General features: G+C 46.5%; 1 protein-coding gene across 1 annotated transcript in view; it reads left to right on the top strand.

The window, feature by feature from the left end:
• LOC134412386 (zinc finger protein 208-like) overlaps nucleotides 1-24,897 on the top strand; it is a 489,474-nt gene extending 464,577 nt beyond the window's left edge. Inside the window, exon 4 of the mRNA XM_063146291.1 lies at nucleotides 22,054-24,897. Coding sequence (XP_063002361.1) covers nucleotides 22,054-23,611 — 1,558 coding nt within the window. The 3' untranslated portion in view covers nucleotides 23,612-24,897. The remainder of the gene's footprint in view (nucleotides 1-22,053) is intronic.
• The last annotated feature ends 216 nt before the right edge of the window (nucleotides 24,898-25,113 follow it).

Genomic DNA, 25,113 nt, shown 5'->3' with positions numbered 1-25,113 from the left:
AGATTGTATCCTGGTGTCAGGGAGATGGTGTTATCATTTACCTTGTTTACTGCTAATGCAGTTGCAGCTTTTTGCAGTTAAATTTATTTTGACCTCACTGTTTACAATTATCCCACTATCTGTATTGTTCTATGTTGTTCCCCGCCTCGATCCAGAGGGAGAGGCGGTTAAGAAATAAAATTATTATTATCATTATTATTATTATATGGATTCCTGCATTGAGCAGGGGGTTGGACTTGATGGCCTTATAGGCCCCTTCCAACTCTACTATTCTATGATTCTGAGCCTGGAATTATTTTTTTGTGAACTTCCCAGAGAGCCCCGGCTATGGGACAGTATAAAAATTTAAGAAATGAAATAAAACACAATAAATTGCAATACACAACAATTAACCCCTCAAATTGCATAGTAAAATCAAAACAATAAACAATTAACCCCTCAAATTGCATAGTAAAATCAAACACAATACACAATTAAACCACCAAAATGCATACTAAAACACAACACACAACAATTAAAACCACAAAATATGAAATAAAATGCGCTTTTACATATTATATTGCAATTAGGAAGCAAGGAAGGAATCTTGAGTTTACATTTTATATTGCAATTAGGAACCAATCTTGCGGTGTCCAGCCCTGTCTCTGCCAATGACGCCCTTTGAGGAACTCACAACAATCAAAACCACACAACAATTGAACCTCCAAAATGCATGTTCAAATAACACGCAATACAGTTAAAACCACCAAATCCATAACAAAAAATGCAACAAAACCCACAAAATGCTTTATGAAATAAAATGTGCTTTTACATTTTATATTGTAATTAGGAAGCCAGGGAGGAATCTTGGTAAGGGGAGTTTAACCGTATCACTGCCAGCCATTGCTCCCCTAAACCACCCTTCCCCAACCTGGTGCCCTCCCATTTCACAGTTAAACACATTGAGATTTACTTCTAATTAAACACACATAGGATTGTGTGATAAATCCTAAAAGTGGCACTAACCAACTCTTTGCAGTGAGGCACTTTGGGCAATTTAAAACCACAAAATGCATGAATGCTGGCCATGCCTGCTAGGGCATCTTCACTTAACCTGAGACATTCCCATGAAGGGAACACAGTCCCAAGTCAGCGGTCCTCGTGAAGAGGTGGCAAAGAAGTCCGCTAAGTTCCAGCACTTAGACCATAACGCTCTCCGTGAAGGAGGGTCCTTGGAAGGGCACCATGGCTAACCTGAGACATCCCATAAAGGGATGCAAGCTGTGTCTAACACAGTTCTAAGTCCGGGTCTGGCCCAAGGAGCTTTGCTGCCTGAAGCAATCCCAAAAACTGTGCCACCCCACACAACCTAATAAAACATGACTAGGTAATGAAACAATTGCTAGTAAAGAAGTAAGAGTACCCACAATGTCTTACCTTGTCAGACGTGATGAGAGTGGGCGTGGTCCTCGAAGTCTGCAAGCTAGGAAGCAATCCCAACCACACCATCGCTGCTCTAACCCACCCTTGCCCTGGTGCCCTTCCATTTTGCAGTTAAACACATTGGGATTTACTTCCAATTAAACATACATAGGATTGTGTGATAAATCCTAAAAGTGGCACTAACCAACTTTACAATTGAGCTCTGTGGGCAATACACAACAATTCAAATCACAAAATGCATCATTAAATAAAATGAAATACACAACAATTCAAACCACAAAATGCATCATTAAATAAAATGAAATACACAACAATTCAAACCACAGAACGCATCATTAAATAAAATGAAATACACAACAATTCAAACCACAGAACGCATCATCAAATAAAATATAATATAAAATGTGAAAGCACATTTAGGAAGCCAGGAAGGAATCTTGGTAAGGGGTTTAAGTTTAACCCTGTCAGTACCAATCATTCTTCCTCTAAACCACCCTTCCCCAACCTGGTGCCCCCTATTGGCCCTGTTCAGAAGGCTCCTTAAACCACAGTGGTTCAGACTTTTTTGTTAACAAAAAAGCCTGAACCACCGTAGTTTAAGGCACCTCCTGAACAGGGTCATTGGGGTTTACTTCTGATTAAACACACGTAGGATTGCGTGATAAACGCTAAAAAAGTTACACAACCCAACTCTCACAATAATAACCATTCAAACCACAAAATTCATTACAAAATAAAATGCAACCCACAACAATTCCAACCCCAAATGCATCAGAAAATAAAATGCAACCCACAACAATTCCAATCCCAAATGCATCAGAAAATAAAATGCAACCCACAACAATGCAAAACACAAGAAACATTATAAAATGAAATCCCAGGCACTTAGCTTTCTTTGATGCAAGTAGATCAAGCAGACAGACAAGCTGAGAAGAGAAGTGAAAACGTACAATTACACACAAGAACAAATAAAACACTTAAGACGAATGCAAACTAAAACTTACTAATTGCAATATCCAAAGAGACACCTTTAGTTTTCAGATGTCCCTCAAACAGAAGCTGCATTTCAATAGGGCTTGTTGGCTCATTTGCTGTTCAGTACAACCAGGAGGAGAACGGGAGCAAAGCCACTGGCCAAGTAACTCTCTGACCACCCCGGCCATAACTACAGCAGACTAGCCAAGAGAGCAGAACCCTATTTTATTCCTTTATTATATATTTATACTGCCCAACAGCCAAGGCTCTCTGGGCAGCTCAAATCATAATACACAAAATCAAGAATAACGATTTTAAAATGTCATATAAAACCAATGCAAGTTATAGTCCAGGGAAAGCTTGTCTAAACAGGTATGTCTTCAGGAGGCGTTTGAAGGAAGTTATATTTCCCGCCTCCCAAACTGCACGAGGGTGGGTTTTTCCAGAGGGTGGGTGCTGCTACAGAGAAGGCCCTGCCGTCGAGGATCTTCATGACGACAGTTTGTTCTTCTTGGAACAAGAAGCAGGGCCCCCCTCTGATGATCATAAATGTCGCCCGTGTGTTGAGGCTTGCCCCCAAATGACAGCTTGCCCCCAAGTGGCAGGGCTGGTGGTGTTTTTTTAAATGAGCCTCTTCCAGGTGAGGCTCCAGCCCAATCCCCCCACCACACAGTCCCCAGAGGCAAACCCTTACCAGCCAAGCTGCAGATTGAAGCCATCCAGGTCAGCAGGCAGGCCAAGCGAGAAGGCACTCTTGCTAGCAGGTAAAACGCAGCTGAGGCAGAGGGCTGGGTGCTGCTCCCAGGAAGGAAGGACACTGCAGGGCTAGCTCTTTTATGAGCCACTTCCAGGTGAGGCTCTGGGCCAATCCAGCCACCACAGAGTCCCCAACAGCAAACCCTTAGTGGCCAGCTGCAGGTTGAAACAGTCCCGGTAAGCAGGCAGGCCAAGCAAGAAGGCGCTATGCCATGTGGTGGCTGTGCCCGGCTATGCCCCCTCGTGGTGACTGTGCCCGGCTATGCCCCCTCGCGGCGACTGTGCCCCCTCATGGTGGCTGTGCTCAGCTGTGTCCCTCGTGGCGGCTGTGCTCGGCTGTGCTCCCTCGTGGCAACGTGGCAGCTGTGCCCCCCCACAAGGCGGCTATGCCCGGCTATGCCCCCACGAGGTGGCTATGCCCCTACGAGGCGGCTATGCCCGGCTATGCCCCCACGAGGCGGCTATGCCCGGCTATGCCCCCACGAAGTGGCTATGCCCCTACGAGGCGGCTATGCCCGGCTATGCCCCTATGAGGCGGCTATGCTCCTACGGGTGGCTATGCCCGGCTATGCCCCCACAAGGCGGCTATGCCCCTACGAGGCGGCTATGCCCGGCTATGCCCCCACGAGGCGGCTATGCCCCCACGAGGCGGCTATGCCCGGCTATGCCCCCACGAGGCGGCTATGCCCCCATGAGGCGGCTATGCCTAGCTATGCCCCTACGAGGTGCCTATGCCCAGCTATGCCCCCACGAGGCGGCTATGCCCAGCTATGCCCCCATGAGGCGGCTATGCCCCCACGAGGCGGCTATGCCCGGCTATGCCCCCACGAGGCAGCTCTGGTTTTTTTAAATGAGCCACTTCCAGGTGAGTCTCTGGCCCCACATGGCCAGTTGGGTCTTTGTGCTGCTGGCCACGGCAGGGCTGGTTCTTCGTTTAAGTCTCTCCCCTGCGCAAACTCTCCACCTAACTGAGGTCCTGGAGGAGACGGAGAGATTATGCGCACGCTGGCTCTGTTGCTGCAGCTGAACGGAGTCTGGCTCGTTGGCATTCACAGCTTGTCCTTCCTTCTCTTGAGTAGACCCCTTCAGTCTCCACCCATTCGATGCTTTGCAGCACTGAAAGCAGCTATTAAAAAAAGAAGGGGAAAAGAAACTTTAAAAGGACTGGTTCCTTCTCCTCATGAGCAGGCTTTTGCTCCTGAATAGAAATGTTCAGCCTCGAGCCTTTGTGTGGTCTGTAATGCTACAAAGCGGCATTAATATATAATATATATAGTGGCGAACTGGTTCTTCCAAAGCTGATTTGGAAGTGCTTTATAACAGTTTTGACAACTGTTGGGGCCCAGGACGCACTGCATATACAGGTTTCAAAACGTTTTCAAAGCGCTTTAAAAGCAATAGTGTAGATCCCCCCTTTCTCACACAAACTAGGTGCTTTTCCTACTGAAGCAATGCCCCAGTCCTTAAACCCCTTTACCTCTGTGTTTGGGAAAGGGGGAGGATTGGGCCCCTTCTGTAGCTGAAAGCTCTAGATTGAGGGAAACCAGGACTTGTCCTCCTTTTCTGTTAACTTTATTATTTTATTACATTTAGATACTTCCCCATAGCCAAAGCTCTCTGGGCGGTTTACAAAAGTTATACACAATGAACATTAAAAACAAATATACAAAATTTAAAATCACCAAAAGTGTTTTTTTTTAAAAAAAAACTTTACTCTGGAGTGCGTGATTTTGACTGGGTGATTTGTCTTAAAAGGGGACATGGAAGTTTTGGGGGTGGTGTGTGGGGGTCCCTGAGAGAGATTAAGGACTGAAAGTGTGGGGTGCAGGAGACAGCAAGAACTCCAGACCTGAGGGGACCCTAATATTTACTTTAGGATTTTCAAGATTGCTTGGTGGCAACTCTGAAGGACTACAAGTAGCAACAGTGATTTTTTAAAATCACTGATTAAATCACTGATTAAAAATCCATGATTTTAAAAAAAATAATCAAAAAAAATGGATTTTTTAAATTTAAATTTGATGCTTTTGATATGTTTTTTGAGGAAAAATCTATCTAAAGATAGTTTTCTATTTAAGATACATTATAGTTCAAAGGTTATTCATCATGAAATAAGGATTAGTTTTTAACTACGTAGCATGAGGCATTTTTAATTTTTTGGTAAATGTATTCCATGAATCCATTCACAATGTCATGCTCTTCCAGAGGTTTCTGTAAGATTATTTTTCACCTTCCAATAAAGTACAGCAGAGAAGTGGTCAAATATGAATGATTAACCTATTAAACTGGAGACAGTTTACCTCACAATAATTTCATAATTATCTATCTATGATGTGTTTCTAATAGTATCACCAAATATGATACTATTAGAAACTATTAGATACTATTTTTTTAAATATAACTGTAAAACTATTCTGAAAAGTTGCTCTTCTAAAACTGAAACCTTCATCTGGTTGCAAATATTACGCTTATACCAGCAAGAATGAGTCTTTGGTAACGCTGAGTTGTGTAAAATTTAGCAAGGAAGAGTGCACTTTTTTGGGGGGGTCACCTCAAAGTCTTTCTGAGTAGTGATTTAAATCATGATTTAAATCAAATCCACCCTACAAGCCTCTTAATAAATACTTCTTTCCCTTCCTTTTTTTAACGTCAGGCCATATTCCCTAAACCCTCAGCCAGCTCCACCTCGCCTTCCTCTGGCGCCCAGCAATGGCGAGAGTGCAGCCAGCTGTTACTAATTGCATTCTGACTGACTTGCAAACTGCCCTGCTGGGAGTTGTTCCTTCTGAGGGGATTTTTCTCTCTCTCCTCAGCGCTGGGGTTTCTTATTCGTGGCAAATGCCTCTTATTTAGGGTGCCCCTATGAAAAGGAGGACAGGGCTCCTGCATCTTTAACAGTTGCATAGAAAAAGGAATTTCAGCAGGTGTCCTTGGTATATATGGAGAACCTGGTGAAATTCCCTCTTCATCACCACAGTTAAAGCTGCAGGAGCTAGACTATTTTGTGAACCGCCCAGAGAGCTCCGGCTATTGGGCGGTATAGAAATGTAATAAATAAATAAATAAATACTAGAGTGACCAGATTTAAAAGTGGTCAGGGCTCCTGCAGCTTTAACTGGTGTGATGAAGAGGGAATTTCTCCAGGCTCTCCATATATACAAATGACACCTGCTGAAAATCCCTTTTCAATACAACTGTTAAAGATACAGGGGCCCAGTCCTCCTTTTCCTAGGGTCACCCTACTCTTATTTCAGGGCTTAAGGAGCTCTCTTGTTCCAAAGCAGCTCTTTTGCGAGTGAGAAGTAGCGGCTCCATTTTGAGGCAGCCCAAAAGCGAAGGCCTCTCCGTCCCCCCTTGGGAGAAAAGCCCAGGGAACAGGGCTGAGAGGAATCCGGGAAGGCTGGACCAGGCAATTCAGTCCCTAACAGACCTCTTACAAACGTATTCCCCAAAGGCAAAAGTGTGTTTTATTTTAAATTTGAGCAGAATATGAATGCTGCAGAGCCAGAGTGATCGTTAGTGACACACCTGGTCAGTCTGCACACCTGTCTTTTAAGGCAGCCATGAGCATGTGAGGCCATCTTTTGTTAAAAGCAGGTTTCTGGCACCTACAGCAATTTTTCCCTTTGCTTAGATGGGATGGAAAGGCAGCCCAGTCTTTCTCCCATATCAAGTAGCATCTTTTCCAGGGCTCAGGACCCATGGCACTGCACTCCTCTGAACTGTATAAGTACCCTCACGTTCTTCCCAGAGGCATTTTATTTGTTTATTAAAACATTTACATCCCACCCTATACCACAAGGATCTCAGGGCAGCATACAGATAAAACCATACATATAAAATAGAATATATATACAATCCTAAAACAAATTAAAACATTAACATGTTAAAACCAATATGAAATTTTAAAATCCAATTAAAAGAAGACAGTGTGCCTTATGCCCCCCCCCACTCCCCAGGGCAAGGTGCAACACTGCAGCTGAAGTCACTAAGACTCTCTTCCCAGAGGAAAGGCTCCTGCTGAAAGCACTAGGCTTCTTGCTTGCCAGAGCAAAGTGCCATTAGTGGGTGTCTTGGCTCTTCTAGTCAGGCAACACACACACACACGTTTTCCTTCCCTTTCACTGGCCTGGCTCAGACAATGGATCCCTATGGGCAAGCATGGTTTCTCTATGGAGAATTCTGTCCTATGTTCCCCTATGGGCAAGTGCTTTTCAATGGATCCCTATGGGCACGTATGGTTTCTCTATGGGCAAGTATGGTTTCCCTATGGGCAAGTACTGTCCTTTGTTTTAGTACGTCCCTTTGTTAACCAGCTCTTGCTTCCTAATCAACTGCCTTTAGATAGAGGAAGGACTACAAAAGTAGAGCCTCCAACTGCAGGAAGTGTTTACCTGAGACCTGAATTAAGTTTAAACATTAACACTGTTCTGTCTCTAAACCAGCAAGTAATATCAGATTACAGTCACCAGAGAGTAGACACTTCTGAGTAGACATATTTAGGATTGTGCTGCAGCTGTTTTTAAGGTGACACAAGATATACACACACATACCCCATGTTTACCAAAAGAACAGTTTGCTGGTTACTGCATCATTTTTGCTTGAAAAAAGGGGTTTTTAGACACCCTAATATAAGCAGGGGCCGATAGGAATTGTTTTAGGAAGCCCTCTGGAAAAGGTGCTACTGAATCCTTTTTAGCCAGGAAGGACCTAGGGCATTGCAATTTTCTCCTGATCCTGCTGAAGCCCAGATTTTTTTTTGGGGGGGGGGGGTGAGGAGAGAACACACAGAAGCCTGGTTCAGACAACATGCTAAACCATGCTGCAGCCAGAGACACACAGTATCTCTCTCTTTAACATTTGATTTTAGCAGTCCTGTGTTGGTAGCAGGGCTGATGGAAGGGACAAGTAAAAACCCAGGCCAATGTTCCAGAAGACAAGTTTCAGAAGCTCTGGCAAATGCAGGAGGGATCCAGATAACAGGCCCAGGGTCAAGACACAGGCAAGCAAGCCAAGATAATGGCCCTGTTCAGAAGACATGTTAAACCATGGCTTTGACCACAGTGCTTAAACCTGTGGTTTAAGGTATCTTCTGAACAGGGCCATAGAGTCAGGCAAAGCAGAAGTAGTTCAACAGAGTTAGGCAGCCCAATACATACACAATCCAATATCAGGGTCAAGCAGGAGTCCAAGTTGGGTTCAAGATGGGCGAAGAAACCAGGAGAAGTTGGGGAGAGGTTGTTGCCAGCAGCCAGCAAATGCTGACTGCTGGGCTTTTCCTAATAAAGGCTGCTAAGCCACACCCAGACTCAGCTGCTGCCTATTAGAGCTGTTAGGGTGGGCCAAAAGACCCCCACCAAAGACCCCCTTTCTGGGGAAAAGTGTACACCAAGCCCTCCTTGCTCATCCCTCCCTCTTCCCCGTTCCCTTCCCAAGAGTCATTGGAAACGCAGTCAGCAAGTTGCCCTGTACTTCTCAAGAACACAAACAGAGGCCCAATCTGCCTGGTCAAATGTGGCAACTTACAACACCACAGCTTCTGAGGCTTGGACCCTGGACCCAAGTTGTCTTTTACTCAGACACCCTGGTGCATTTGTGCTTGTTAGCTTTGCTTGCCCTTGCATGGGGGGCTTATCTGTTACAGTAAGTCACACGAATAAGGCATAGTTGTCAAAACATTATGTGTTGTTAATAGCTTCGGTTATGGAAAATGTGTAACTCTGCAACCAAGAAGGGATGGGAGGAGGGATGAACATGAGCTCATTCAGGAGGGGCCTGGATAGTTATAAAAGATGTTAGTTGTGGATGATGGGTGGAGAATCTTGCTTTTGATCCGTCGAGGGTGAGGTTCCTCCTACACGTGTAGTTAATAAAAAGATAGTCACTGCATCTGGACTTGTCTGGTTTCCTGTTCCCTTCTAGTTGGGGAGTTTTTCCCTATCAGAGCCCTCTGGCCAGAGCCCTACACGAGGACTTTGCTTTCTCCTGAGGAGACCATCTTTGCCAGCGAGCACTGTTGCTGGGTGCTTATTCTTTGGCCATGAGAACTAAATGGAACCTCCATGTTCACAAGCAAGTACCTCTGAATACTAGCTGCTGGAGGTGGGAGCTGTTGTTTCAGAGCGTCATCACACGCATGTTTGTCCCTCATTACTTCCTCTTTCAAAAGAGGAAGTAAATAACACACACATGGCCCATTCCGTGGGCCGTTTTGAGCCCGCTGCTTCTCCTGCACACAGCAGGAGAGAGCGGCAACTTCCGTCTTTAAAAATAAGTCAGACTTACTGGGGTGTTTTTTGGTGGCATGAAGAAGGCTAGAAGGGGCGGGAGGCGTGCAGGAGGAGGCAGCGGTCGTCGTGAGAGGGACCCACAAAAATCCGTGAGTGCCCAGTAACGAGCGTGCAAGAAAATGCGCGCCTGATGGTGCTCCCAGGGCCTACCTGTGGCCATCACAGAAACCCCTGGCTGGAAGCAGGATGACTTTGCCCCAATCTAGCAGGACTCTCTTAGATGCCCGTATAAGTTGTGACCCAGCAAAATTAGCACATCATAAATTGACCTCGCTGGTGACAGTTCTGGAAGCCTGCTAGGGCATGGCAGCCCCGAATCTATTTCCTGGATCTCCTCCACAGAGTCCTGAGTGTCTAGGGTGACCTTATGGAAAGAAGGACAGGGCTCCTGTATCTTTAACAGTTGTATATATATATAAAAAAAATTCAACAGGTGTCATTTGCATGCATGCAGCACCTGGTGAAATTCCCTCTTCATCCCAACAGTTAAAGCTGCAGGAGCTATACTAGAGTGACCAGATTTAAAAGAGGGCAGGGCTCCTGCAGCTTTAACTGTTGTGATGAAGAAGAAATTTCACCAGGCTCTCCATATATACAAATGACACCTGCTAAAATTTCCTTTACAATACAACTGTTAAAGATACAGGAGCCCTGTCCTTCTTTTCATAGGGTCACCTACTACTGACTCCACTCCATTTCTATTCCTTTAGATAAGTTCTAAGGCTGTCCTCATAAAAAAATACTGTGCAGGATTTCATAAACTGGGGGGGGGGATGTAGTTCTGAGGCTGTAATAATTAGAAAGTTCAGGGGTTATCATCTACTTAAACAGTAGTGGCAGAATTCAACAACTTTTGAAAAAAGTACAACTAAACCAAAATATATATTTTTAAAAAGACCTTTAAATGAGAACCCAGTTTCAGAACTGAATAGTCAATGACTTTAAGCAGATAAAAATGTGTGGACATGTTAATCACAATAAAGCTTACTCCTTATTAATCATAGTAAAATAACAGATATTGCAGTCCATGTTTTCCTATGGCCATTCTGATGGAACCTAAGGTGACCATGCACAAAGTGGGGATCATTCCAAGGGAGCACGCCTCCAGCAAAAACTCTTAGTATGCTCAGGGTCTCAGTTCAAACCTCCACAACGATTTTGGGTCTCCCCCATTTTTTTGGGGGGGGGCTGCCTGACAGCCCAGTGCTTTCCGATGGCCATTCTGATGGAACCTAAGGTGACCATGCACAAAGTGAGGAACATTCCACTTTTGCCTCCAGCAAAAACTCTTAGTATGCTTAGGGTCTCAGTTCAACCCTCCACAACAATTTTGGGGCTCCCCCTTTTTTGGGGGGGGGCTGCCTGACAGCCCAGTGCTTTCCGATGGCCATTCTGAATGAACCTAAAGTGGCCATGCACAAAGTGGGAACCATTCCACTTTTGCCTCCAGCAAAAACTCTTAGTATGCTTAGGGTCTCAGTTCAAACCTCCACAACAATTTTGGGGCTCCCCCTTTTCGGGGGGGCTGCCTGACAGCCCAGTGCTTTCCGATGGCCATTCTGATGGAACCTAAGGTGACCATGCACAAAGTGGGGACCATTCCAATGGAGCACGCCTCCAGCAAAAACTCTTAGTATGCTTAGGGTCTCAGTTCAAACCTCCACAACAATTTTGGGGCTCCCCCTTTTTTTGGGGGGGGGGCTGCCTGACAGCCCAGTGCTTTCCTATGGCCATTCTGATGGAACCTAAAGTGGCCATGCACAAAGTGGGGAACATTCCACTTTTGCCTCCAGCAAAAACTCTTAGTATGCTTAGGGTCTCAGTTCAACCCTCCACAACAATTTTGAGGCTCACCCTTTTTTTTGGGGGGGGGGCTGCCTGACAGCCCAGTGCTTTCCTATGCCCATTCTGATGGAACCTAAAGTGGCCATGCACAAAGTGGGGACCATTCCAATGGAGCACGCCTCCAGCAAAAACTCTTAGGATGCTTAGGGTCTCAGTTCAAACCTCCACCACAATTTTGGGGCTCCCCCTTTTGGGGGGGGGCTGCCTGACAGCCCAGTGCTTTCCTATGGCCATTCTGATGGAACCTAAAGTGGCCATGCACAAAGTGGGGAACATTCCACTTTTGCCTCCAGCAAAAACTCTTAGTATGCTCAGGGTCTCAGTTCAAACCTCCACAACAATTTTGGGGCTCCCCCTTTTCGGGGGGGCTGCCTGACAGCCCAGTGCTTTCCAATGGCCATTCTGATGGAACCTAAGGTGACCATGCACAAAGTGGGGACCATTCCAATGGAGCACGCCTCCAGCAAAAACTCTTAGTATGCTTAGGGTCTCAGTTCAAACCTCCACAACAATTTTGGGGCTCCCCTTTTGGGGGGGCTGCCTGACAGCCCAGTGCTTTCCGATGGCCATTCTGATGGAACCTAAGGTGACCATGCACAAAGTGGGGAACATTCCACTTTTGCCTCCAGCAAAAACTCTTAGCATGCTTAGGGTCTCAGTTCAAACCTCCACAACAATTTTGGGGCTCCCCTTTTGGGGGGGCTGCCTGACAGCCCAGTGCTTTCCGATGGCCATTCTGATGGAACCTAAGGTGACCATGCACAAAGTGGGGAACATTCCACTTTTGCCTCCAGCAAAAACTCTTAGTATGCTTAGGGTCTCAGTTCAAACCTCCACAACAATTTTGGGGCTCCCCCTTTTGGGGGGGCTGCCTGACAGCCCAGTGCTTTCCTGTGGCCATTCTGATGGAACCTAAAGTGGCTATGCACAAAGTGGGAACCATTCCACTTTTGCCTCCAGCAAAAACTCTTAGTATGCTCAGGGTCTCAGTTCAAACCTCCACAACAATTTTGGGGCTCCCCCTTTTGGGGGGGCTGCCTGACAGCCCAGTGCTTTCCGATGGCCATTCTGATGGAACCTAAAGTGGCCATGCACAAAGTGGGGACCATTCCAATGGAGCACGCCTCCAGCAAAAACTCTTAGTATGCTTAGGGTCTCAGTTCAAACCTCTACAACAATTTTGGGGCTCTCCCTTTTGGGGGGGGGGGGGGCTGCCTGACAGCCCAGTGCTTTCCTATGGCCATTCTGATGGAACCTAAAGTGGCCATGCACGAAGTGGGGAACATTCCACTTTTGCCTCCAGCAAAAACTCTTAGTATGCTCAGGGTCTCAGTTCAAGCCTCCACAACAATTTTGGGGCTCCCCCTTTTTTGGGGGGGGGGGCTGCCTGACAGCCCAGTGCTTTCCGATGGCCATTCTGAATGAACCTAAATTGGCCATGCACAAAGTGGGAACCATTCCACTTTTGCCTCCAGCAAAAACTCTTAGTATGCTAAGGGTCTCAGTTCAAACCTCCACAACAATTTTGGGGCTCCCCCTTTTCGGGGGGGCTGCCTGACAGCCCAGTGCTTTCCGATGGCCATTCTGATGGAACCTAAGGTGACCATGCACAAAGTGGGGACCATTCCAATGGAGCACGCCTCCAGCAAAAACTCTTAGTATGCTTAGGGTCTCAGTTCAAACCTCCACAACAATTTTGGGGCTCCCCTTTTGGGGGGGGGGCTGCCTGACAGCCCAGTGCTTTCCTATGGCCATTCTGAATGAACCTAAGGTGGCCATGCACAAAGTGGGGACCATTCCACTTTTGCCTCCAGCAAAAACTCTTAGTATGCTTAGGGTCTCAGTTCAAACCTCCACATCAATTTTGGGGCTCTTATTTAGGGTGACCATATGAAAAGGAGGACAGGGCTCCTGCATCTTTAACAGTTGCATAGAAAAGGGTTATACTAGAGTGACCAGATTTAAAAGAGGGCTGGGCTCCTGCAGCTTTCACTGTGGTGATGAAGAGGGGAATTTCCCCAGGTTCTCCATATATACAAATGACACATGCTAAAATTTCCTTTTCAATACAACTGCTAAAGCTACAGGAGCCCTGTCCTCCTTTTCCTAGGGTCACCCTACTCTTATTTCAGGGCTTATTTCAGCTCTCTTGTTCCAAAGCAGCTCTTTTGCGAGTGAGAAGTAGCGGCTCCATTTTGAGGCAGCCCAAAAAGGAAGGCGTCTCCCTCCCCCCTTGTGAGAAAAGCCCAGGGAACAGGGCTGAGAGGAATCCGGGAAGGCTGGACCAAGCAATTCAGTCCCTAACAGACCTCTTACAAACGTATTCCCCAAAGGCAAAAGAGTGTTTTATTTTAAACCTGAGCAGAATATGAAACACTGGATAGCCAGAGTGATCGTTAGTGACACACCTGGTCAGTCTGCACACCTGTCTGTTAAGGCAGCCATTAGCATGTGAGGCCATCTTTTGTTAAAAGCAGGTTTCTGGCAACTACAGCAATTATTCTCTTTGCTTAGATGGGATGGAAAGGCAGCCCAGTCTTTCTCCCATATCAAGTAGCATCTTTTCCACCCATGGCACTGCACTTCTCTGAACTGTATAAGTACCCTCGCATTTGGGAGAGCCCAGACTCCCCTTCTTCCCAGAGGCATTGTATTTATTTATTAAAACTTTTACACCCCACCCTATACCACAAGGATCTCAGGGCAGCATACAGATAAAACCATACATATAAAATAGAATAAATACACAATCCTAAAACAAATTAAAACATTGACATATTAAACCAATATGAAATTTTAAAACAGTAAAATCCATTGAAAACAAGACAGTGTACCTTACCCCCCCAACTCCCCAGGGAAAGGTGCAACACCGCTGCTGAAGCCACTGAGACTCTCTTCCCAGAGGAAAGGCTCCTGCTGAAAGCACTAGGCTTCTTGCTTGCCAGAGCAAAGTGCCATTAGTGGGTGTCTTGGCTCTTCTAGTCAGGACACACACACACACTTTTTCCTTCCCCTTCACTGGCCTGGCTCAGACCACATGCTAAACCATGCTGCTTGACCACAAAATGCATGCATTCCCTTAACCATTATGTGGTTAAGCAGCATGGTTTAGCGTGTTGTCTGAACCAGGCCAGAGACACACAGTATCTCACACTTTAACATTTGATTTTAGCAGTCCTGTGTATGTAGCAGTCTTAGTTATAGGGCTGACGGAAGGGACAAGTTATAACCCAGGCCAATGTCCCAGAAGACAAGTTTCAGAAGCTCTGGCAAATGCAGGAGGGATCCAGATAACAGGCCCAGGGTCAAGACACAGGCAAGCAAGCCAAGATAATGGCCCTGTTCAGCAGACATGTTAAACCATGGCTTTGACCACAGTGCTTAAACCGGTGGTTTAAGGTATCTTCTGAACAGGGCCATAGAGTCAGGCAAAGCAGAAGTAGTCCAACAGAGTAAGGCAGCCCAATACATACACAATCCAATAGCAGGGTCAAGCAGGAGTCCAAGTTCATAGCACATGGGTTCAAGATGGGCGAAGAAACCAGGAGAAGTTGGGGAGAGTTTGATGCCAGCAGCCAGCAAATGCTGACTGCTGGGCTTTTCCTAATAAAGGTTGCTGAGCCACACCCAGACTCAGCTGCTGCCTATTAGAGCTGTTAGGTAGGGTGACCATATGAAAAGGAGGCCAGGGCTCCTGTACCTTTAACAGTTGCACTGAAAAGCAGGTGTCATTTGTATATATGGAGCAACTGGTGAAATTCCCTCTTCATCACAACAGTTAAAGCTGCCCTCTTTTAAATCTGATCACTCTAGCATAGCTCCTGCAGCTTTAACTGTTGTGATGAAGAGGGAATTTCACCAGATTCTCCATATATACAAAGGACCCCTGCTGAAATTCCCTTTTCAACGCAACTCTTAAAGATACAGGAGCCCTGTCCTCCTTTTCATATGGTCACCCTATGTTAGGATGGACCAAAAGACCCCCACCAAAGACCCCCTTTCTGGGGAAAAGTGTACACCAAGCACTCCATGCTCAACCCTCCCTCTTCCCCTTTCCAAGAGGTGGCCAGAACAAGTGTATAAAAGCACAGGTCGCAGAAGCGGCAACACAGATTTTTTATTATTATTATTTTAGATTTTATTTTTATTTTCCTCTTCAACTTCACCTCAGACTTGTGGATTGCTGGACCAATGGGTAACTACGAATCTCTTTAACTCCTAATGTCTAAAAGCTTCAAGAGTATTTCCCTGAAAGTTGGGACTTAGAGTATTTCTAGACTTTAGGACTTAAGAGTTATTTTCTGAAGCTGGAAGTTGAAATTATTTCCAAGTCTTAGATGTTCTCTAACTTCTGCTTTTCCTCTTCACATGCCCAGAGGAACTTAGTAATATTGCAGTATAGCTTTCATATTCAAATAGTGTGCAAGAGGAAGAACAGGGAGGGTTAACTGCTCTGTTTTAGTATAGTCGAAAGTGTTTTAGTTTAGCTTTAAACCACAAGTAACAAACAGAAGCAGATAAGGAGGAGGAGTCACAATGCTAGAAGCTTATTAGCTAAGTTTGTAATACCTGCTTTAGCAACTGCAATTCTTTTACTTAATCTTGTATTTGCATTTCATTCTCTTTTCTTGTAACCACAGAGAGAGAGAGAGAGAGAGAGGCCTTAGCTAGACCTAAGGTTTATCCCAGGATCGTCCTGGGGTCGTCTTTGTGCATATAAATGACACACAGGGGATCCAGGGATCAGGTAGGGATGACCCCGAGATCAACCTTAGGTCTAGCTAAGGCCAGTGATTGTATACTTATATAACCACGATGCCACTTGTTTAATTTTGCAACTTTTACAATAAAAAGATTCTTATTTACAGTTATGTCTGTGGTGATGTTTGTCAGCTGAGATTAAATGTTTGTCTCACTGGTTACCCACTGGGGGTTTTCAGACCCATTTGGTGTAGGTTCTGAGGTAAAAAAAAAAGACCAAATTTACAATCCATGCCATGTTCAGCCTAACAGATCTGTCGAGGGCTTTTCAGGGTCACTCAAACATCAGTGGGTTGGGAAATGAGAGCTGTTAAGGGCTGTGCAGATGAGTTATTTTGGCCTTCTGTGTGTCCTATGGTGTCCTGCGCTGTGTTCATTTCCAACTTCCCAAAGACCTTGGAGGGTGATCAGGAACAGAGCGGTGGAGCTACATTGCAGAGGGGTCTTTTCTCCTGGACAGGCGCGTGCAATCTGTGCAAGCAAAGCTCCTCTTTTTTGTCACAAGCGGTGGAATCAGCAGCACTCAAAGGCCTAGTCTCTTGGCACAATCTTGCAAGTTCCTGTTGAGAATGTTGGGCAAAATACGCCTGTACAAGTAGCAAACAGGAACCCACCAAGCCCTGGGATGAGAGGAGCCCTTCGGGAAGGGGGGATGCGAGGAACTGTTGCATTGCGAGCATCTTGAGAAGCCAGAGACAGCTGCTGAAATGCTGCTTTATTCTCAGCCCACACTAAAACTGAGACTCCAACCAACACTGGCTCACATCTGCCTGACTCCACCCTCCAATTCCTTGCTCCCTCCCAGCTCCCCTCCATGCCTCTACTACAACTCCCAGCATGCAATTCACCTCCCACATTGCCACAGGAACCCAGGCAGGAGCAAGCCAGGGGAAGCGCATGGCCAGGCTGCATCCAGCTCTGGAACCGCCCAGGGTGGGACCCAGAAGACTCCCAGCATCAGAACTGGTCCAGTCCACAAGAGCGGCGGAGAGGCGTCACATCTGCCAGCAAAGGGGACCCTCTCCGTAGCCCCCCACCGGCCCAGGGGCTTGGGCTGCTCACCCCCCACCCCACATGGTGCCTGGATGTGAGTATGAATAACTACGACTGCTGTGCTAAAATGTGCTTCCCTTTGCTTCGGGTTGCTTCCATTCCCTGGGTTGCTGAATGAGGTCCTTGTAACGCTGCATGCAGGTGGTGAATTGTAAAACTATGCAACTTCTCCAACAACAGAAACTGAATTTTCAAAATGAGTTTTAAATATGCAGGGCCCTGAAGCACCAGAAACTGATTCTAAAAATTGCAAGGGCCCCTTCCTCCAATAAATCTATATTAAAAAAACAAAAAACCTCTAGGCTGTGGGTCACAGCTCTGTCCTCTTCGCCCATCTCTGGTTGTGATCCAGAGGAAGCTTTGGGTCTGAGCACCTTAGGATTGGGAGGAACCCCCGGGCTCCCCCCTCCCCCGCTATCTCCAGTTACCCCCTGTGTCGTGGTTGTATATTCGGTCCTTTTAAACCTCAGAACCTACACCAAATGGGTCCGAAACACCCCAGGGGGCAACCAGTGCTGATCCAAACAGCCGACAAGCATCACCGCAGACGTGATTGTAAAATAGAATCTATTTATTGTGAAAATTGCAAAACAATTGGCATGCTGGTTATATACTAGACAATCTCTCTCTGGTTACAAGATGGGTCTTTATTTTGGAAGAGGAATTGGAGGGGGGCCCTGTTCTTTCCTGCCTGTGCAAGGACTCTGCCCCAGGGACCCTGCCCGTCTCCTCTGCAGGGGTGTTGTGAGCAGAGGCTCTTCTGTGAGTTGCTTCCTCTCCCTGCGGCTACTTGAGCTGAAAGAGGAGACTGAGACGACGTGGGGAAAATCTGACAGAGGGACCGACCAAAAGCCCTGGGATGAGGAATGGCCCTTGGGGAAGGGGGATGCGAGGAACTGTTGCATTGCAAGCATCCATGTCTGACAGCCCAGGATCAGACCTTTCGGCTGGCTTAAAAGTTCTATATTCTTACAACACCTGGCCTCCCTCAGCCACGTCCCATCCTTAAGGGGATGCTTTTAGCTGGCAACTGAGAGGAGGGAATTCCAGAGATGCAAAGAACCACCTTCTCTGTGCAGAAAGCCAGGCAAAACAGAATTCCTTTCGTGGAACCAATTCCTGACTGCAGAATTGGGTAACATCTCATAGAATCATAGAGTTGGAAGGGGCCTACAAGGCCATCCAGTCCAACCCCCTGCTCAATGCCGGAATCAATGAACACGGGGTTCCCAGGTAGTCACCCTTCAAGAAACTGACCAGGGCTAGACCCCGCTTAGTTCCATCAAGGTTGCAGCATCTCATGATGAATTATTGAATTGTGAGAAAGAGGAACTCTTCACCACACCACAAATTCATTTCTAAAAACAGGCAAGGACCCAACCTTACCAGGAAAGGATTTTATTTAATTATGCAAGGAACAACTCCTGAATCAATTATTTGTTAAAACGATGTAAGCTCTTCAACAGCAGAAACTGAATTTTAAAACGTTTTTTTTAAAAAATATGGAAGGACCTGAAGCACCAGAAATTGATTCTAAAAGATCCAAGGGCCCCCCTCCTCCAATAAATCTATGTTTTAAGAAAACCAAACACCTCAAGGCTGTGGGGCACAGCTCTGCCCTTTTCGACCGATTCTGGTTGTGATCCAGAGGAAGCTTTGGGTCTGAGCTTCTTAGGAGTAGGAAGAACCCCCTGTCTCCCCCCTCCCACCACTGTCTCCAGTTTTCCCGTGTCGTGGTGTTCACCTGCATTGTGAGGATGGCCTCCTTCTTCTGACCCTGTTTTGGGCTGCTATAGACAGGAGGGACTTCATATGGTCAGCACTGTCGTTCCAGATAGTAGCCCAATCATCATCATCATCAAAGATGCAAAACAAATATTAGTTCAATTTATCTTGTGCAAAGAGAGAAGAGAGTGTAATGTCACATCCGTCCTCTGACATTCAGCTTCCTGGCAGAACAAGCTGGGTCTTTATTTTGGGGGAGGAGGAGGGGGGGTATCTGTTCTTTCTTGCCCATGCGAGGACTCTGCCCCAGGGACCCTGCCCATGTCCTCTGCAGGGTTGTTGTGAACAGGGGCTCTTCTGTGAGTTGCTTCCTCTCCCTGCGGCTGCTTGAGCTGAAACAGGAGACCGAGAAGACTTTGGGGAACACTCAGCCGAGGGACCGACCAAGCCCTGGTATTAGGAGGAGCCCTTGGGGAAGGGGGGATGCGAGGAAGTGTTGCATTGCGAGCATCTGGAGACGCCAGAGACAGCTTCTGAAATGCTACTTTCTTCTCAGCCCACACTAAAGCTGAGACTCCAGCAAACACTGGCTCACATCTGCCTGACTCCACCCTCCAATTCCTTGCTCCCTCCCAGCATCCCTCCATGCCTCTACTACAACTCCCAGCATGCAATTCACCTACCACAATTCCACAGGAACCCAGGCAGGAACAAGCCAGGGGAAGCGCATGGCCAGGCAGCCTCCTCTGCAGGAGAAGCGCTCCGCTCTGGAGCCGGCCAGGAGAAGACTCCCAGCATCAGAACTGGTCCAGTCCACAAGAGCGGCGGAGAGGCGTCACATCCGCCAGCAAAGGGGACCCTCTCCGTAGCCCCCCACCGGCCCAGGGGCTTGGGCTGCTCACCCCCCACCCCACATGGTGCCTGGAGGTGAGTATGAATGACTACGACTGCTGTGCTAAAATGTGCCGCCCTTCGCTTCGGGTTGCTTCCATTCCCTGGGTTGCTGAATGAGTCCTTTGTAATGCTGCGTGCAGGCTGTGGAAACTGCCCAGGGCTGTGTCCGTCCCATTTGATTCTTAAAAGTTATTTCCTGCTTTTTATCCCTCATTTGTAGTGATTTGACTCAAGGTGTAGATCTGTAAGTCAGCGATAATCCATGTCTGATGGCACAAGATCAGACCTTTTGGCCTGTTGAAATGTTCCATGTTCTTACAACACCTGGGCCTCCCTTAGCCGCGTCCCATGCTTCAGGGGATGCTTTTAGCTGGCAACTGAGAGGAGGGAATTCCAGAGAGGCAAAGAACCACCTTCTCTGTGCAGAAAGCCAGGCAAAACAGAATTCCTTTATTGCAACCGATTCCTGACTGCAGAATTTCATACCATCTTCACCCCACCTGAACCCTTCTCATAGCAGCCCTTTAACAACTTGCCTGATGAAGAGACCTGGAGGTCTTTTTTGATTTAGATGTTTTATTATGCTCTAAGACACAAACAAACACATACGCTTTACAAAACATAAAATCAAACATCAACATAAAAAAAACATACACAATTAAGATGGACTTCCCATTCCCCACACAGCAAATATATATACATATATCTCAATATCTTTTCTTATTCCATAACTAATAATAGTTTCTCTCTTTCTTTCATTTTAACATTTTCTTCTCATTCATTGAATCCACGAATAAACAAGGGCGATAGTAGAGCGGGTTAGCAAAAAAATTGTGCACATTGTAATACAACTGTGAAATTTCGTATGGTGGCATTTATGACCATGTAGATTAAAATGAGATATAGGGGCATCTTGGGAAATCATCATAACGGCCACCACCTTGGAAAATGGCAGCCAAAATCAAGTTTTCGCACAATAACTCTATTATCCGTGGATTCAATGAATGAGAAGAAAATGTTAAAATTAAAAAGAAAGAGAGGAACTATTATTATTTATGGAATAAGAAAAGATATTGAGTATATATATATTTGCTGTGTGGGGAATTGGAACTCCATCTTAATTGTGTATGTTTTTTTTATGTTGATGTTTGATTTTATGTTTTGTAAAGAGTATGTGTTTGGTTGTGTCTCAGAGCATAATAAAACATGTAAATCAAAAAAGACCTCCAGGTCTCTTCATCAGGCAAGTTGTTAAAGGGCAGGTATGAGAAGGGTTCAGGTGGGGTGAAGATGGTATGAAATTCTGCAGTCAGGAATCAGTTCCAATAAAAGAATCCTGTTTTGCCTGGCTTTCTGCACAGAGAAGGTGGTTCTTTGCATCTCTGGAATTCCCTCCTCTGAGTTGCCAGCTAAAAGCATCCCCTGAAGCATGGGACATGGCTGAGGGAGGCCCAGGTGTTGTAAGAATGTTACACTAAATCTGATTGGTTACCTACGTGGCATACATTTCCTCCTGCTTCAAATTCATCACAAAAAGGCAAATCTTAAAGAATTATAGCCATTTCACCCATTGTGGTAGAATGAGCATAGATACATATATGAAAAAAGGTTAATAGTTTAAGAACGTAAGAAGAGACATGTTGGATCCCCTCCAAGAAATGCTCCAACACCCTTTTCCGGCCATCCCAGTCGGTGGCCATCACCACATCTTGTGCTGGTGAATTCCAGAGTTGGACTCTGTGCTGTGAGCCAAAGTCCTTCCTTTGATCTGTCCTGAATTTCACACCCATCAGCTCCTTGACAGGACCCCATTTGCGTTCTATTACTGTGGGAGAGTGAGAAAAATGTCTCCCTCTACACATTCCCCACCCAAAATCCTTGTAGACCGCCTAGCTGAGCTTGGTTGTGAATTACTTTTCTTTAACCAGACCTCCATTATAAAATAATGTTGCACTGCTGCCTGGCTTTCACGATGAATTTATTCGAGCGAAGGGTCAGAAGGAACGTCTCTCTCTCTCTCTCTTTCTGCCTTCTCCCAAAGGCCTCCCTGTTCCCAGCTGGGACCTCCCCCCTCCCCCCACTAGCCACACTCATCACCAGGGCTTTGTTCTTGCTCCTTCCACAATAAGGCTTGAACACAACAGAATGCTCACGGTTACCCAGAGTTGCTGCATGATGTGCAGACCAGGCCGCTATGTCCAAAAAGGCCACCTGTAAACATTAAAAGAATGAATTTGTGGGCCAAACTGGTTTTCAGTTCTCTTGATTATCATTGGCTCCTCTCCTAATTGAAATAACCATCTACTGGGTTTCTTCTTTCAGCTGATGGGAGGCTGCATGAACGAATTCACACAGGCATGAAGCCCTATGAATGCTTAGAGTGCGGGAAGACTTTCAGTCGGAGCTCAGCCCTTAACACGCATCACAGGATCCACACAGGCGAAAAGCCCTATAAATGCTTAGAGTGCGGGAAGAGTTTCAGTCAGAGTTCAGGCCTTGACGCCCATCACAGGATCCACACAGGCGAGAAGCCTTATAAATGCTTAGAGTGCGGGAAGAGTTTCAGTACAAGCTCATACCTTAACTCCCATCACAGGATCCACACAGGAGAGAAGCCTTATAAATGCTTAGAGTGCGGGAAGAGTTTCAGTACAAGCTCATACCTTAACTCCCATCACAGGATCCACACAGGCGAGAAGCCTTATAAATGCTTAGAGTGTGGGAAGAGTTTTATTGATAGAAATAGTCTTAAAATACATCACAGGATCCACACAGGAGAGAAGCCTTATAAATGCTTAGAGTGTGGGAAGAGTTTCAGCAAGAGCTCAGCCCTTAACACGCATCACAGGATTCACACAGGCAAGAAGCCTTATAAATGCTTAGAGTGCGGAAAGAGTTTCAGTCAGAGTTCAGGCCTTGACGCCCATCACAGGAGCCACACAGGCAAGAAGACTTGTAAATGCTTAGAGTGTGGGAAGAGTTTCACTGGTAGAAATAGCCTTAAAATGCATCACAGGATCCACACTGGTGAGAAGCCTTATAAATGCTTTGAGTGTGGGAAGAGTTTTAGAAAAAGCTCAGCCCTTGACGCCCATCACAGGATCCACACAGGGGTGAAGCCCTATGAATGCTTAGAGTGTGGGAAGAGTTTTTCTGGTAGAAATAGCCTTAAAATACATCACAGGATCCACACTGGTGAGAAGCCTTATAAATGCTTAGAGTGTGGGAAGAGTTTCAGCAACAGCTCAGCCGTTAATACGCATCACAAGAGCCACAAAGGCGAGAAGACTTATAAATGCTTAGAGTGCGAGAAGAGTTTCAGGTACAGCTCAAACCTTGACACCCATCACAGGATCCACACAGGTGAGAAGCCTTATAAATGCTTAGAGTGCGGGAAGGGTTTCAGTCAGAGTTCAGGCCTTAACAAGCATCACAGGATTCACACAGGAGAGAAGCCCTATAAATGTTTAGAGTGCGGGCAGAGTTTCAGTCAGAGCTCACACCTTGACACCCATCACAGGATCCACACAGGAGAGAAGCCCTATAAATGCTTAGATTGCGGGCAGAGTTTCAGTCACAGCTCAAACCTTAACACCCATCGCAGGATCCACACAGGAGAGAAGCCTTATAAATGCTCAGAGTGTGGGAAGACTTTCAGTGATAGTTCAGCCCTTAACATCCATCACAGGATCCACACTGGAGAGAAGCCTTATAAATGCTTAGAGTGTGGGAAGAGTTTCACTACAAATTCAAGCCTTGACACCCATCAGAGGATCCACACTGGTGAGAAGCCTTATAAATGCTTAGAGTGCGGGAAGAGTTTCAGTCGGAACTCAACCCTTCACACCCATCACAGGATCCACACAGGTGAGAAGCCCATAAATGTTTAGAATGCGGAATGAGCTTCAATGAACATACAACATTTAGAAGACATTAAAGTATTCCCACTGGTGAGAATCTTATAAATGCTTAGAGTGCAAAAAGAGCTTCATTCACCGTAGAAACTTTATTGTTGTGGTTTATTTGTTCAGTCGCTTCCGACTCTTCGTGACTTCATTGACCAGCCCACGCCAGAGCTTTCTTTCGGCTATCGCCACCCCTAGCTCCCCCAAGGACTTTAAACAGCATCAAAGAATCCACTAAAGGGTGAAATCCTTTAAATACAATTCTTAGCATCCTGGAAGAACTTCCAACATTATAAGTACCTGAAATCACATCAAAGAACAGCCACAGGAAGGATTTTTTTCAATCCCAGCCGTTTCCGGAAAGAAGGAAGATCTTCAAATGGAGGAGAGCCATTCCTTTTAAAAGAAGCAAGCCCAGGAGGAAAGACCTTGAATTAAAAACAAATATCCATGCCACGTTCAGCCGAACAGATCTGTCGAGGGCTTCTCAGCTTCACTGAGCCACCAGTGTGTTGGGAAATGAGAGCTGTTAAGGGCCGGGCAGAGGAGTTATTTTGGCCTTCTGTGTGCCGTATGGTGTCCTGCGCTGTGGTCATTTCCAGATTCCCAAAGACCTTGGAGGGCGGTCAGGGGCAGAGCGGTGGAGCTACACCGCAGAGGTGTCTTTTCTCCTGGACAGGCGCGTGCAGTCTGTGCAAGCGAAGCTGCTCTTTTTTGTTACAAGCGGTGGACTCCGTAGCCCCAAAGGCCTCGTCTCTTGGCACCATCATGCAAGTTCCTGGGAACGTTGTACGAAATATGCCTGGAACTGTAGCAAACTCACCCTGCTGATCACTGCAAGAAATATGTGTATGTGCTGAGCCAGAAGCCTTCCCTGATGCTCCTGCCTGATTAGGAAAATGATCAATTGGTTTCCAGGTTTGAGCAGAAGTGGACTCGGTTTCGTCCACACCGCCCACATTGAACGATAAAGAGCTGACTAAAGCACCCTCTCTGGGACAGGGATGGCTTGGCCACAGAGGTGCAGGCGCTACGAACCTCAAGGCTGGATGACTGCAATGTGTTCCATCTGGGGCTGCCCTTAAGGCTGCTCCGGACGCTGGAGCCAGTTCAGAACGCAGCAGCTCGGCTGTTGTCTGGGGTTGACCCTATTCGGCACGTAACTCCTTTGCTGAAGGGACTGTACTGGCTCCGTATCGGCTACAGGGCCTGGTTTAAGAGGGGAGTGTACAAAGCTCTAAACAGTTTGGGATCAGGATACATGAAAAAGCACCTTCTCTCCTCTCACCCTGCCCCAGGGACTAAGGTCATTGGAGGGCCGGCTCCTGGTGGTTCCAAGTGGACCTTTGTCCCGATTGGAGTCCATCAGGAGAAGAGCCTTCAGTGTGGTGGCCCCTTCCCTTTGGAACTCCCTGCCCCTTGTGGTTAGGCAGGTGGCAACCCTAGGCTGCTTCTGCCTCCTCTGAAAAGGACTCTTTTCCAGGAAG

The sequence above is a fragment of the Elgaria multicarinata genome, chromosome 21, assembly GCF_023053635.1.
Source record: "Elgaria multicarinata webbii isolate HBS135686 ecotype San Diego chromosome 21, rElgMul1.1.pri, whole genome shotgun sequence".
Lineage (NCBI taxonomy): Eukaryota > Metazoa > Chordata > Lepidosauria > Squamata > Anguidae > Elgaria > Elgaria multicarinata.
Note: the sequence above shows the minus strand (reverse complement) of the source record. Positions and strands in the feature narration are given on the sequence as shown.